Source organism: Trichomonas vaginalis, chromosome III (assembly GCF_026262505.1).
Source record: "Trichomonas vaginalis G3 chromosome III, whole genome shotgun sequence".
NCBI lineage: Eukaryota > Parabasalia > Trichomonadida > Trichomonadidae > Trichomonas > Trichomonas vaginalis.
In genome coordinates this window covers 15734338-15749626 of record NC_067205.1, presented here as the reverse complement: position 1 = coordinate 15749626, position 15289 = coordinate 15734338, and the positions used below count along the sequence as shown (strand labels likewise).

The window sequence follows — 15289 nt, the reverse complement described above, 5'->3', positions numbered from 1 at the left end:
AAGGCTTCTCAAAGTATACTTCCTTGGAACGCCTGTAACTTTTCCTGTAGCGACGATAGACCTTTACTTGTCCGGACAAAGTTATACTATTTTGAGTGCTCTACAAAAAAGTCAACGGCTGGCTCGTCCTCAGAAATTTTTTATGGGCTAGAGGGCGCAACGCGCCTGGAAGCCCTCCGAATAAAAACTTCATTTATACTAAACATCTTCGGGGCTAGAGGGCGCAACGCGCCTGGAAGCCCCACTACCTTTTTTTGTTACTCTGTAGATAGATAAAATTAAGCCTAATTTTATCATTTGGTTTGATAAATTATAATTATTGTTTTAATATGAATAAACTGGTTGTCAACAGTTATTTTCATGTAAAATAGTTCACACCTTAATTCAAACGAAATTGAATACGAATCAAATTTTCAAATCATTTCAAATTATAACAAATTGAGAAGAATTACAGTTAGGATTTTAGCATCAATGCATAATTCCAATGTAAAATTTAATTAAAATTCAGACTGTTGTAAAATTGAGTGAAGAATATTTAAAAGTGAATTCAATATCATGAAATTTAAAATTCAAAGATCAGTTTCGTACAGTGTGAATATGGAAAACGAAAAAACGCATAGACAAAAGTTCACAGCAGAAGAAGATGAGAGACTAACACTTCTTGTTAAAGAGTTCGGAACAGGTTCTTGGAAAAAAATTGCGCAATTAATGAAAACCCGATCAACAAGGCAATGTAGAGAAAGATACTTGAATTACCTAAGTCCTGAATTAAAAAATGGGCCGTGGTCATCACAAGAAGATCAATATTTGCTCAAGCTTGTTAAAGAAATGGGCCCGTGTTGGTCAAAAATAACGAAATTTTTCCCTACTCGTTCTGACGTGAATGTTAAAAATAGGTATTCTTTTCATGTTTCAAAGGGAAGAGCTCCATCGTTAAAAAAGCTCAAACCGAAAATTGAAAAAATTAAAAAAGAAAGGGAAAATAAAACTTGTTTGGATCAGTCCAATGTTCAGTTCCTAGCTAATATGTATGAAGACACCACAGCGGCATGGACAGAAAAATTCTTTTCTTCGGATATATTCAATATTGACTGGCAGCTTGAAGGCTATGAACTTTAATGTAATTAGTTATTTTTATGAGGTAAATATCTATGTTATTTTCTATAGTTGATTTTTTTGAAAATATTGAATTAGATGAAAATAAGCAATAAAGCTTAATTCTCTGTTTGGAAACTGTTAGATCATAATATTGTTTATTAGTTTTTCTTATTGCTTGAGAAAGAAATTTGATTACCAAGAATATGAAATATCTTGACGAATCGAACTGATATTTCACCTTGGTTCATATTTCTTAGATGAGAAACACAATCTGAAATTAAGCATGTTGAATATGAACCAAAAAAAGGGTAATTTTTCCCAAAAAAATTGTGATTCAAAAAGTGTTAGTTGATCGCGATTATTAGGAGTGTTATTTTGTCCATATGTAAAGAATCAATAAATATATGAGTATGAAATAAACCTCAGAAAAAATATTCAGAACATTATGGTCAAAAACAGAAGAATACGATTAGATTCGAATTTTCAATATTTTAGTCGGCTAAATCAAATACACAATATTTATGCCAGTTTGATAATTACGATATGTAATCTTAACCATCAGAAAATTTTGTTAAAAGTTTTAATCTAAACTTCTTCAATTTTTGCAATGTCGGATAATCTTGATACAGAAATAGCGCCACGGGAAGACAAACTCAAATTCAGCGAGAAGTTTTGTTTTGGTCTTGGTGATTTCGCAGCCAATATTATGATGGCTGCAATTTCGTTTTATTTCATTTACTTTTTAATTAACGTCGCAGGTGTCACTGCATATAATGCTTCAGCTATTAACATTGTCGGTCGTGTATGGGATGCAATTACTTCATACGTAATGGGTGGAATTAGTGATAGATGTAATTCAAGATTTGGAAAACGTCGTGTATTTATCATCTTTGGTGCATTAACATTTGGAGTAAGCTTTATCTTCTTATGGCTATCACCAGGAATAGAAAAAAGTCAAACAACTAAAGTAGTTTATTACATTTTTATTTATATGATCTATACAACATGTTGGGCGATTGTTTATACACCATACAACACATTGCCAGCTAATATGACAAAGAATTACGATGAAAGAACATCATTAAATGGTTACAGAATTACGATGGCGAATATCGGAATTATTTTAGGTGCTGCATTGTTCGCAATCTTAGCCGATGGTGAAGAAAGTGCATTGTATCCTCGTCTACATTCCGTTCCTAAAGCGTATGGTATCAGTGGACTGATCTTTGGCCTTGCAAGTTCGATTTTTATGTTTTTATCAGGACTTTTTGTCAAAGAAAGATGCGCTGAGAACAATAAGTCAACGAAATCTGTATTTCAAACACTCAAAGAATTGTTTACTATCAAGGAATTCGTCAATTCTACTTGCTGGTATATTCTTTCGATGGTTGGATTCGATATTATTATGTTGGTCTTTATGTTCTACGTTAATGATGCATTAAAATTCGGTGGTGGTACAATGGCAATGATTTTTGTCGCTATTCCGTTGATTAGTGCTATTGTTTCTGCTGCATTTTGGGTATGGCTATCTGAAAAGTTGTCTAAATCAACAACCTTCATCATATCTGCCGTATACATGTTTGTTGTATTATTCTTTGCTATATTCTTACCAGAGAAAACTGTTTGGTCGATTGTATTATTGACAATTTTTGCTGGATTAGGTCTAAGTGCAATTCAAATTCTCCCTTACGCAGCTCTCCCTGATGTAGTTGAGATCGACGAATACAAGTTTGGTGAAAGAAGAGAGGGTATATACTATGGTATAATTTTGTTTATGTATAAGGTTTGTAGCGGCGTGACGATTTCTATCGTTTCCGCAGTTCTTGGTGCTTTTGGTTATAAGGAAAGCAATAACGGCCAACAAGTGGAACAAACGAAGAAAGCTTTGATGGCTGTTAGAATTGTTATGGGTTTGGTTCCTGGCGTTTTTTATTTATTCGCAATTATTCCTTCATTGCGCGGAAGAATTTCAAGAGAAGAATTTGCAAAGATCAAACAACAACTAGAAGAAAAGCATGCTAATCAGAATGCTCTTCATGAATCAAGTTCTAACTCTGAAAATTCAAATGGCGATAAGGCAGAGAATAACAATACAACTCCTTAAGACTTTATAATTATTTGTTCTTTTACATATAAAGTACTATCTTTCCTAATATATATGTATTTTTTACGCTTTTTAAAACATAAATTAGATATTTTGAACGAATATTCTCATATGCATATTGAAATTTACTTCATTAATCATTATGAAGAAAATATGACCTATGAGATGAATCAAATTCTTTGATAATGTTAATGAAGAACAAATAGATTTTCATTATACATATATGAGAAAAAATGAACTGTATAATGCTGCCATTGATCCTATTGTAATGTGATATATAAACTAGAGAAGAGATAGATGTATTATCAAAAAAAGAATTATTATAACATGAGTAATATGATGTTCTCATTATGTGAGTAGCATGTGATAGGATAATAAATGAATTTTATGAGGATTAAAAAGATTTTTGAACCGATGACATATTAAAAATATGACCAGATGAATGAAAAAGAGAAATGTAAGTGATAAAAATTTAATATAAGCCAATGAGATGTAAGAATTAGAAGTTATAATTTTTTTGTAGTTTCGGCCGGGCGCGTAAAGGGTTGGCGTCCTAAGGCGTCCTGATGTAAACTATTCAATTTTTGAGAAGTTTACACCATAATTGAATAGTTTATGGCGTCCTGAGAGGAGATTTCAATGGGTATGGCGTCCTAAAAAATAGAAGAAAATGATTTTTTCTCGATTTTTCTAGAAATTGAATTTTTTAAAAAAGAAAAAAATCAAAACGTATACATTCAAGAAAGACTATAAATGAAGATTTTTCTATTTTTTTTCATTCTAAAACATCTTTTTTTGGATAATTTTTTTTTAATAAATATGTAAGAAAGATTGAAGAAAAAGTAAATTTACTTTAAGAAAATTCGTTTTACATGATGTAAGACCCATAACAACTATAAATATTCAATTATTTAAAATAAAAAAAGAAAAACAGATTAAATGTATCTCACATCAAAATCCATTGACCTAAGGATGTTAAGTTTCTGTTTTTAAAAGTTGATATTTTTTTTTAATTTTAAGAAAATTAATAGCATGTTATTAGACAATAGGAGTGTAATGATATTGACTAAACAGAAATGAGAGAATAGAGATATAATTTTGATAAGCAATATTAGTAGTAGAGTATGATGGGTTGTGTGACTTTTTTTGTAAACGTAAGAATTCATACATAATTGAATGATTTTGTATCATTTATTTTAACATTAATTTTAAAATAATTTATTTTTTTATTCTTACATAAATGACCCAACAAGTAAAACCTGATAAAGTGGATAATAAAATTCATGTCTTACGTTTTTGAATAACTGAGGGGGTAACCGGGTTAATTAACTTCTTTTGAAAATGGTGACAACATGACATTTTGACAACAGGGGAGAAAATTCATGTCTTACATTTATGAATAATTTATTTTTTAATTCGTAAGAAAATGAGTGTCAAAACTAACGACGTTAGATATTCAGGATTCACAAATGAGGAAATAAAGGATATATTAGAGGAGGCGGGTTATGAGGTTGATAAATATTATTTAAGAAATTGTCAAAAATTCGCGGAGTTTTTAAATGAATTTGATTATGATGGAAAAATGAATAAAGATGATGTTATAAATTTCTTATATCCTACATCTAAAGAAAAAGAAAAACCAAAAGAACCTGATGTTTTCCCTGAATATTATGAAGAACGAATTAAAGATGATGATGAATATGATGAAATTGAAATTGAAAGACTGAAAAAAATAAGAGATGAAATAGATGAAAAAATTAAGGAATTAAGAGAAGTTGAAAAATATAATGAGAATGAAGTAGAGGGTTTAATGAATATCCCAGCTTCAGAATCAGAAGTTCAAAAATCACATGAGGAAAGATATAAAAATTACTTTTTGGAATCAACTAAAAATTTATTAGATGGTGATATTGACGAAACACTTTCAGAAGAAGGCACAAAATTTATTCATAAACATAAGCTTCAGTTTATTGACGATGGAGATTATCCATGTATATTACTTTCACCTCCTCTTGATTCTGAAAAATTCAAAAAAGCACTGAAAAATGTAACATATGCAACAAATACGATTAAGAAAGAAGACCATGATATTTACACAAATTATTATTTAAATAAATGTACAGGTGTTGATAAAGTTTTTGATTTGTTAGATAAAATATCAAAAGAAACAATTGGTACATATAAAATTTTATGCGATTGTGGTTTCATTGTTGAAGATACCGTTGATGTTTCATATGAAAGAACAGCTCCGAAGGAGGACGAAGTGGAAAGATCTATTCCATTCGTTATTAAGAACATAAAAGATATGAAAACCTATAAACATTATATTTATTCATTCATTTCAGAAAAAATGGAAGCAACACATAAATCATCTCGTCATCATTTCATAGCTATTCACACATTCCTTTTCAAAGTTGTGAAATTAAATAAGACAGGAATTAGATTTAATGTATCAGGTTACGCATTCTTGAGTAAATTAAAATGTATTCGTCACGTTGCAGATGATAAAAATTTGTGTGTTCTTAATTCATTTTATGGACTTTAAAGAATAAACTTTATTTTTTATTCTTACATAAATGAACAAAAATGGAACAGCTAAAATGAATGATAATCAAATAAGAGCCGAAGGTAGAAGGTTATTTAAACGCTTCTATAACATTCCTGATGGTGTTAATCCTAAAACTCGTAGAAGTTATTTAAATGAAGCCATAGATGCATATGAAGGATTTGACATTTCATCAGAAAGTGAGAGGTTAGCAAGAATGTTAAACGTTAATATTGATTTTTATTATTGTGACCCTCAACCAGAAGACGTAGACATTAACAAGGTAGACTTTCCATTAGTGGATTCAATAATGATAGATCCAGAATTTGAAACAGTAAATATTTTATTAACACAGAGTCCATGTGGAAAACTTCACGCTGACAGAATAACAGACGTTGAAGCACTCACAGGATATAAAGTTTGCCCCTTTTGCAAAGAAGAAGTATATTCTATCCGTGATGATCCAGAAAGGAAAAACCAAAGAAGATTTTTAAAACATTGTGAGAAATGTAAAGAAAATAATGGAAGATTAATTCAAGACGTTCAATTGCAAAACACACAACAACCATATGCACCACATATCACGAAACAGAAGATATATCAATGGCTATTAGCACATAATTTGCAGGAATATTATAAACCAACAAGATATTATATTACTTTTGACTTCGAAACATTAGAGACTAAAGAAGAATTACAACTTTCTGAGTGTGCAACTTTGAACGCTTACTTAAAACCATTCATGGTATCATCAACGGTTAAATTAAACGATAAAACATATACGAGGAATTTTTGCTTAACATCAAGTGATTCTTTTATTTCTGATTGGATTGAGTTTTTATTTTCAACCTGTTCATTAGTTGCTAAATCAAATATTGAACAATATGAAGAATTAATGAAGTCCCATACATTAAATGAGAAACAGAAGGAAGCATTTAAAGAGCTTTTAGATGAAGAATTTAATAAAGTGAATATCATTGGTTTTAATTCAGGAAAGTTTGATTTAAATTTAATTCTTCGTGATTTAAATACTGCAAAATGGAAGATAAAATCAATGCTGGGTTCTTCTTCTCAATTTAAGCAAATCATTGTAAAGAAAACAAACGTTCCATATGAATTGAGATTTATTGACATCAGAAATTATATAGCGGGTGGAACATTAGACCAATTCACTCAAGATTTCGGAAACAATAAATCACGTGTTAAATCCTTTTTCCCTTATCAATTCATCACATGGGAGAATTACGAAGATGAATTATATAAAAAGGAACCATTCACTCAAGATTCATTTTATTCAGCATTAACACAAGAAACAATATCCGATTCAGATTATCAAATATATCTCAATGATGCTAAAAATTTTGAGAATAGATTAGAATATTTTATTCATTATTGCAATAAAGATGTTGAAATTATGATTGACCCAATTGATAAAATTATTGAAGAAACATTTGTTTATAAAATTGATATGCTTCATAATCTTTCTTTATCATCGAATGCATCAATGATTCGTTACGCGTTAGCATATAAGAACTTCAATCCTAACGAAACATATCCAGAAGAAGAAAATGTGGAATCAAGTTTTGAATTAACAAAAAAGTATTGGAAATATAAAATTGAATCATATAAGAAACAAGATGAAAAGCGAAAAGAGATACCAAAAACAATGTTTCAATGGATGACTATCAATATATCACGATTTAATCCTTTCATCTAAATGCAAAATGTGTGGTAAAGCGTTTACATATGCAAATAAACCAACATTGGATAGAATCGATAATGAAAAACCACATACCAAAGAAAATTGTCAGTTAATGTGTTGTTATTGCAATGTCGTAAAATCAAATAAAGATGAAGAAGTTCAACGTTTAAGAATTAATTTAAGAAATTACGCATTGAAAAATAATTTACCAATGACTTTAGATTCAGTGGAAGCGTATCACATCCTCCGTAATGGAATTACTGGTGGTCTCTCAAATGTTCAACATCGTGTTAATCTTAAAGGTATCACACACATTAATAAACTTTCATATAGTCCAGAAACTAAAACTGTATCAAATGAGGACACTTCCAACATCATGACTCATTTCGTTGGTGTTGATTTCAATTCATTATATCCTTCATCATTTTCATCAAATCCTCATGATTTCATTCAATACACCGATCATAGAATGTATATGCCGGGGAGATTAGAAGATGTTTTAATTTGTGATACAGCAACAAAGAAAGCAAAAGCTTTAGGAATTATTAGAAAGAAAAATACTTTATTCGTGGCTGAAGTAAAGGGTCACATTGATGAAAAATACATTAATGATTACATAAACTTTTTACCGATAATAAGAAACTTAGATATTATCACAGATGAAAAAACAATTGGCAGTTTTATGTATAATTACATGAAATCAAACAATCTACCGGTTGACCAGAAACAGAGAAAATTAACTCAGTTAGCATCAACACACAACCAATATCAACCATTTTCTTCTTATTATCTTTGGTATCTAATAGACAGATTTCATTTTATCATTGATGATTCAATCAATTTTAACATTTACGAAAAATACTTGTTTTAATGAATTTGCGAACAAATTTATGAACGAAAGACAAAAGGCTGAATTAGAAGGAAATAAAGGAAAAAGTTTATTTTGCAAATTTCACTTAATGGATCATATGGTTACGATGCAATGAATACACAAAATTACGCAAAGACTAAAATAATGAATGCACAGAAGGCACGCGTTGCATGTATGTCAAATAAGTTTAAAAACATAAGAGAAATAGGTGAGGATACATATCAAGTGATGCTCAAAGATAGATTTTATAGATGTGATACATGTTTACAAGAGGCATTCTTCACTTTAGATAATGCTAAATACTGGTATTTGGTTTTCATTTATGATTTTATGTATAAATGCATGGATGTTAATCGTTTTCATTTCATTGAAGGTGATACTGATTCATCTTATTGGGCAATCGCTGGCGACCCAAATCTTCCTAACACTCAAGCATTTCAAGCAATTGTAACCGATAAACAATTTTATGATAAAAACATTTTCAAATTCGCACCTTTGATTTCTTCTGTTTTGATGAGAAATTTAAACCTAAATTAAAGAATAAAGCTGAAGAAAAAGCACATGAGAAGAAGTTATTGGGTTTAGCAATTGAGAAACAAGGTGATAACATGGTTGCTTTATGCCCTAAGTGTTATACATCATTCAACGGAATGATTGGTGAAGACTCCTTCAAAAAGATAGCACAAAAAATGAAAGGTGTAAGTTTACAACAAAATAAACAATTAACACCTAAAAATTATTTGGATATAATAAATGACAAAGTGATATTTGATGGTCAAAATATTAATTTACAACTTAAAAATGGGTCAATGACTCGCTTAACAATTGGTAAGACTGCATTAACAGGGCACACACTAAAGCTGTATGTTGTGAAAATGGATGTTGTATGCCATTTATTTAATGAAATGCCACAGAAGAGACAAAGAGGGGCACCCTTAAACATTTATTTTATTTTTATATAAATGAATAGCGCAGATTTAAAAAATTTAATTGATGATTTAGTATTTAATCAAAATTTTCTTAGTTATTATGAATTAAAATCATATCTTCAAAAACATGATGAAAAATATAACGGGGATGATATGGGTGAATACTATCGTATTATAAAAATGAAATTTTGAAATATCATGATAAAATAATTAAACGTTTAAGAGAGAACATTAAAGAAGGAAAATATTCAAAGGGAAAAAGTAAATCACAACTTAAACAGTTGAAAGATTTCAAAAATAAAGTATTAACTGAAAAAGATATTGATGAATTATATAATTTATATAATCCTGAACCGCAAAAGCCAAAAGAGAAAAGTTTGGACGTTCAGCAGCTCATAAATGAAGCACAAGCTTTAATTTATGATTCATTAGTTAAAACATATTCAACCCGACTTTTAAATGAAGATCAACTTTTGGAATTCATCCTTCAACATAAACTCGAAGCGGGAAAGTATATCAAACCTTTATATACAGCATATTTAAAACAAATGAATAGAATACATCCAGAATTAATGAAGGGGGGAATGAAATCCAAAATCAAAGCAGATAAAATTAAACCACTTGCAACACCAAAACCCCAACGACAGTACCTCTCCCTCCTTCAGTTAATCCTTCATCATTCACTTTATTATATCCATTTCAAACATTAAAGAAACAAAAGATTTTAAAAAGGGTTTCAAGATATTAAATAAACCAATTGACCCGAAAATTCAACCATTAAAAGAAAAATTTAGTCGTCCATCATTTGCACCTTCACCTTATTCATATGAAATCGATCATCTGGAATATTCAAAAGGAAATATTACTTATTTATTTGCCATTAACATTAACACTAGATATTTATATTGCATTCCGGTGAAAGGGAAAACAGAACAGGAAACAAGAAGAGCTATACAATACTTACTAGATCATGAAAGAGTAGATAATATCAGGGGTGATGGTGATAAAGGATTTCAGGCAGCCATGACTCATTATTTCCCACAAATTAATTTTTACTTCTCATCCTCTCCATATACGTTTCATAATAAAATAGTTGATGCGGTAATGAGAACTCTTAGAGATGCGTTAGGGGTTAACGGTCAGATATACTGGGATGGAAATCATGACTCCATCATACAGCAGTTAGTATATTATTACAATAATACATGGCATAGAACTATTAACATGAAACCAGTGGAAATGAAAAATGATATTTCAAAAGAATGGGAATATATTAGAAAGCAAATGGAAAGGTTAAATGATGTTAAACGTGAACAAATTAATTCGGGGCTCATGAATTTTAAACAAGGGGATAAAGTTTTGATTCATCTCGATTATGGAAAAACTGATAAATCAATGACAAAAAGAAGACGAAGATTTGACACAATAGCTGAATTTGTTAGATATATTAACGGCAATGCATTAGTTGAGGTTAACAATAAATTAATAGAAATTCCGATTTATTTTATTACTCCATTATATTTAAATAATATTTAATTTTTTTATTTCGTAAGAAATGAGTACAACAAAGCAGTCAAGAGTCCAGACGATGAATATAAAAAGAAACTAAACAGAATTAAATCAAAAATATGTTATTACAAAAAGAAGCCGCAATGTGGTGGGGTTGAAAATGATGAAGAAATAATCGAAAAATTAGAAACTTACCGTTCAATCCTTAAACTGAGTGAAGCAAAAATAAAAGAATTTAATAGAATAAATAAATTGATTGGAAGAGATGAATTTAATAAAGATGAATTTTTAAACTCTATCCAAATTTAATTTTTATTCCTCTTCGACAACATCTCTCTTTCCATCATTACTGCATAACCACATTTTCTCAGTTTTAGTGGTTTGTTATTTTTAGCAAGTTCTCGCATCATTTTTATCGTTTCCTCCCTTGTTATGATTCGTGGTAAATTTTGAGCTTGTGGGGTATTCATTTATATAAAAATAAAAATTTAAATTATACCGTTCTAAAGTTTGAGACAACATGACATTTTGACAACAACATAGAAGGAAGGCAAAAATGAATTATTTTTGAAGAACTGTAGGTGCTACCATGTTACCATGTGCTACCAGGTCATTTAACTTCTTTTGAAAAATGAGACAACATGACATTTTGACAACAACATAGGAGGAAGGCAGTTATGAATTATTTTTGAAGAACTGTAGGTGCTACCATGTTACCATGTGCTACCAGGTCATTTAACTTCTTTGAAAAATGAGACAACATGACATTTTGACAACAACATAGGAGGAAGGCAGTTATGAATTATTTTTGAAGAACTGTAGGTGCTACCATGTTACCATGTGCTACCAGGTCATTTAACTTCTTTTGAAAAATGAGACAACATGACATTTTGACAACAACATAGGAGGAAGGCAGTTATGAATTATTTTTGAAGAACTGTAGGTGCTACCATGTTACCATGTGCTACCAGGTCATTTAACTTCTTTTGAAAAATGAGACAACATGACATTTTGACAACAACATAGGAGGAAGGCAGTTATGAATTATTTTTGAAGAACTGTAGGTGCTACCATGTTACCATGTGCTACCAGGTCATTTAACTTCTTTTGAAAAATGAGACAACATGACATTTTGACAACAACATAGGAGGAAGGCAGTTATGAATTATTTTTGAAGAACTGTAGGTGCTACCATGTTACCATGTGCTACCAGGTCATTTAACTTCTTTTGAAAAATGAGACAACATGACATTTTGACAACAACATAGGAGGAAGCAGTTATGAATTATTTTTGAAGAACTGTAGGTGCTACCATGTTACCATGTGCTACCAGGTCATTTAACTTCTTTTGAAAAATGAGACAACATGACATTTTGACAACAACATAGGAGGAAGGCAGTTATGAATTATTTTTGAAGAACTGTAGGTGCTACCATGTTACCATGTGCTACCAGGTCATTTAACTTCTTTTGAAAAATGAGACAACATGACATTTTGACAACAACATAGGAGGAAGGCAGTTATGAATTATTTTTGAAGAACTGTAGGTGCTACCATGTTACCATGTGCTACCAGGTCATTTAACTTCTTTTGAAAAATGAGACAACATGACATTTTGACAACAGGGGAGAAAATTCATGTCTTACGTTTTTGAATAACTGAAGGGGTAACCGGGTAACCAGGTCATTTAACTTCTTTTGAAAATGGTGACAACATGACATTTTGACAACAGGGGAGAAAATTCATGTCTTACAAAAATAAAGTTAGTTTTAAAGTTATTTTTATTTTTTTATTCCTATATAAATGACAGCAACAAACAACAACATCGACTTTATCGTTTCTGATGAAAAAGTTATTGATTCATTAGTTGAAGAATTAGCTGAGGAATTAGTTGTGGCAGAAACTAAAACCCTCAACGAAAGAATTGGTGAAAACAAGATAGATTTACATAACTACCTCAAACATGATGGGGGAAGAGGAAGGAAAACTGGTACAGCTTTATTAGCAAATAAAATTTCAAATTTAACGATTATAGATGTTGATATCAATAAATCTTACAATGATGAACTTAAAGAAACAGTTAGAAAAGATATTTTATCAAAACTTTCGGATAAAGATGTTATCGTTAAAACCGCTTCAGGAGGTCTTCACATTTATTGTAACACTAATTTCTTCTATTCAACCTCGAACAGAATGATTAAATGTTATTCCTGCAATGATTATGATATCGATATCATGACTTCAATGGATGATTCAAAGCGTTCATTAGTGGTTATGGCTGATTCAAGAGTTCGCAAGAATGCATCAGAACCAATCAATACATACTCATTCATTCGTGGAAGTTATGATTCAACATTAACTAGAACAGTAAACGATATATTAAATGATTTGAATATTAAGGTAAGAGTTGAACAAAAGAATGAAGAAATAAAGACTATCATGAATGAGAACAAAGATGTAAACATTGACGATAAACTAGCTCAGAGCATAGTTGATGGCATCAGTGATTTTGAAGTACATAATGACGGCGGAAACATGAATTTAGAAAAAGAAGTTACATTATTCACACTGTTTCAAGCTATTAATTCATTACCTAATCATTTTATTAATGAAGCATATGATAACGTTTATAACTTCTGCAGTTTAACAGAAAATGCAAAAAGTAATTTTGAAAAAGCACGTGATAGATATGCACATTTAATGACTTCTCCATTTGTTTTGGTGAAGATTCTGAAACTTTATCAAAAGGAATATTATGATGAATATGTTTTACCTTTATTACGTAAGCCAAAAATAACATTTGATATCAAACTTGATGACTCGTTTTTGATAACAGATATTAGACGTAAAGCTGAAAATCATCAGTATAAAAATAGTTCTGAAGTAATTGAGGATTTATCACGTGTAATCCGTTTTGTAGATTGTGGAAACAAATATTTCATTCAAAAAGACTATAATATTCATGATAAAATGAATCAAATATCATTCGTTCTTCAATCAAACATGAAAGAGTCACTCAAAATGATTAAATTATTTAAAGAAGAAGGTAAAACCATAACAGCATGGGACGTACTACTAAATCAATTATCCTCATTAACCGTTAAGGGTGTTTGCTTTAAATCTGATTCCCCAGATGTTTTCTCAACGTTTCAGGGTTATAAATACAACGTTCTCGAAAAAGTAGATTACTCAAAAATTGAGATGTTTATGAATTTCATTAAAGAAGCCATTTGTGATAATAACGATGAAGTGTATAAATACCTTCTCGGTTGGATTGCATCAATGATTCAACATCCCGGAATCAAGAATGAAACAGCAATTATTTTGAAAGGACTTCAGGGAACAGGTAAAAACAGATTTACAGACATTATTTCTGAACTTCTCGCTGGTTATTCATGTAAAAACATTACTGAAATAAGTGAGCTAACGGGTAATTTCAACTCAGTAGTTGAAAATAAAATGTTTCTTGTACTTAATGAACTCAAGAATGTAGGTGAAGATAGACTTGCAAACTTCAACGCTTTGAAATCAATTATAACGGATAATGAGATAAGAATTAATGAAAAGAATCAACCAAGAAGAACTGCTCAAAATGTTGCCAATTTCATTTTCGTAACTAATAACGTTTACCCTGTCAAAATTGAAGTTGGAGACAGAAGATACGTAGTTTTAAGGGTTAATGGTAAGTTCAAGGGTCAATTTGATTACTTCAAGAATTTAATGGATTCATGCACAAAGGAATTTTATGATAATTTACTAACATATTTTATCACTTACGACCTTTCATCATTTAATGTACGAATCATACCAATGACTGAAGCCAAACAAGATTTAATGGAATTATCAACAAATCCTTTAGATGAATGGATAAATACACATTATGATGAATTGTGTGTAGGTATGACGTGTAAAAATGCTCTATTCTGCAAACCATCAGACATGAAAGACAAGAATTTCCAAATGAGCATTAAGGATAAATGTGATAGGAAACATAGAAGAATAGACGATAAACAAACATGGTGTTATGTTTTGAAAGAAGAAATGAAAGGATTATATAAACAGGTTGAACCAAATGATAATGAGGATTCATTTACTGACGATGAAATACCTGTAAATGAAGCTTTATAAAGTATAATTTGAATTTATTTTTGCCTTCCTCCTATGTTGTTGTCAAAATGTCATGTTGTCTCATTTTTCAAAAGAAGTTAAATGACCTGGTAGCACATGGTAACATGGTAGCACCTACAGTTCTTCAAAAATAATTCATAACTGCCTTCCTCCTATGTTGTTGTCAAAATGTCATGTTGTCTCATTTTTCAAAAGAAGTTAAATGACCTGGTAGCACATGGTAACATGGTAGCACCTACAGTTCTTCAAAAATAATTCATAACTGCCTTCCTCCTATGTTGTTGTCAAAATGTCATGTTGTCTCATTTTTCAAAAGAAGTTAAATGACCTGGTGACCTGGTGACCCCCTCATTTATTCAAAAATTCTGTAATTTCATTACTGAGGTATGCTGAATTGGAGCTC

At 30.3% G+C, this 15289-nt stretch overlaps 4 protein-coding genes and 2 pseudogenes across 6 annotated transcripts, besides 3 other annotated features; all 6 read left to right on the top strand.

Annotated features, from left to right (window-relative positions):
- Nucleotides 1-555: 555 nt before the first annotated feature.
- On the top strand, nucleotides 556-1119 carry TVAGG3_0708800 (RNA polymerase II transcription regulator recruiting protein; the record flags this gene model as incomplete). The annotated part of the gene is made up of 1 exon (XM_001296795.1): nucleotides 556-1119. The coding sequence occupies one exon, from the start codon at nucleotides 556-558 to the stop codon at nucleotides 1117-1119; it is 564 nt and encodes a 187-aa protein (XP_001296796.1).
- Nucleotides 1120-1603: 484 nt separating this feature from the next.
- Nucleotides 1604-3331, top strand: TVAGG3_0708790 (MFS/sugar transport protein family; the record flags this gene model as incomplete). Its single annotated transcript, XM_051243672.1, has 1 exon — nucleotides 1706-3202. The coding sequence occupies one exon, from the start codon at nucleotides 1706-1708 to the stop codon at nucleotides 3200-3202; it is 1497 nt and encodes a 498-aa protein (XP_051090259.1).
- Nucleotides 3332-3733: 402 nt separating this feature from the next.
- Nucleotides 3734-4315: a mobile genetic element.
- Nucleotides 4316-4589: 274 nt separating this feature from the next.
- Nucleotides 4590-4989: a mobile genetic element.
- Nucleotides 4653-15289: part of a mobile genetic element that runs on past the window's edge.
- On the top strand, nucleotides 5779-7084 carry TVAGG3_0708760 (DNA/RNA polymerase superfamily; the record flags this gene model as incomplete). Its single annotated transcript, XM_051243671.1, has 1 exon — nucleotides 5779-7084. A coding segment is annotated over one exon (1306 nt), but the record flags the coding sequence as incomplete, so codon positions are not given.
- On the top strand, nucleotides 8340-9221 carry TVAGG3_0708750 (annotated as a pseudogene). The gene has a single exon. A coding segment is annotated over exon 1 (882 nt).
- On the top strand, nucleotides 9822-10692 carry TVAGG3_0708740 (annotated as a pseudogene). The gene has a single exon. A coding segment is annotated over exon 1 (871 nt).
- Nucleotides 12562-14886, top strand: TVAGG3_0708730 (uncharacterized protein; the record flags this gene model as incomplete). Its single annotated transcript, XM_051243670.1, has 1 exon — nucleotides 12562-14886. One exon carries the CDS (start codon nucleotides 12562-12564, stop codon nucleotides 14884-14886), a length of 2325 nt encoding a protein of 774 aa, XP_051090257.1.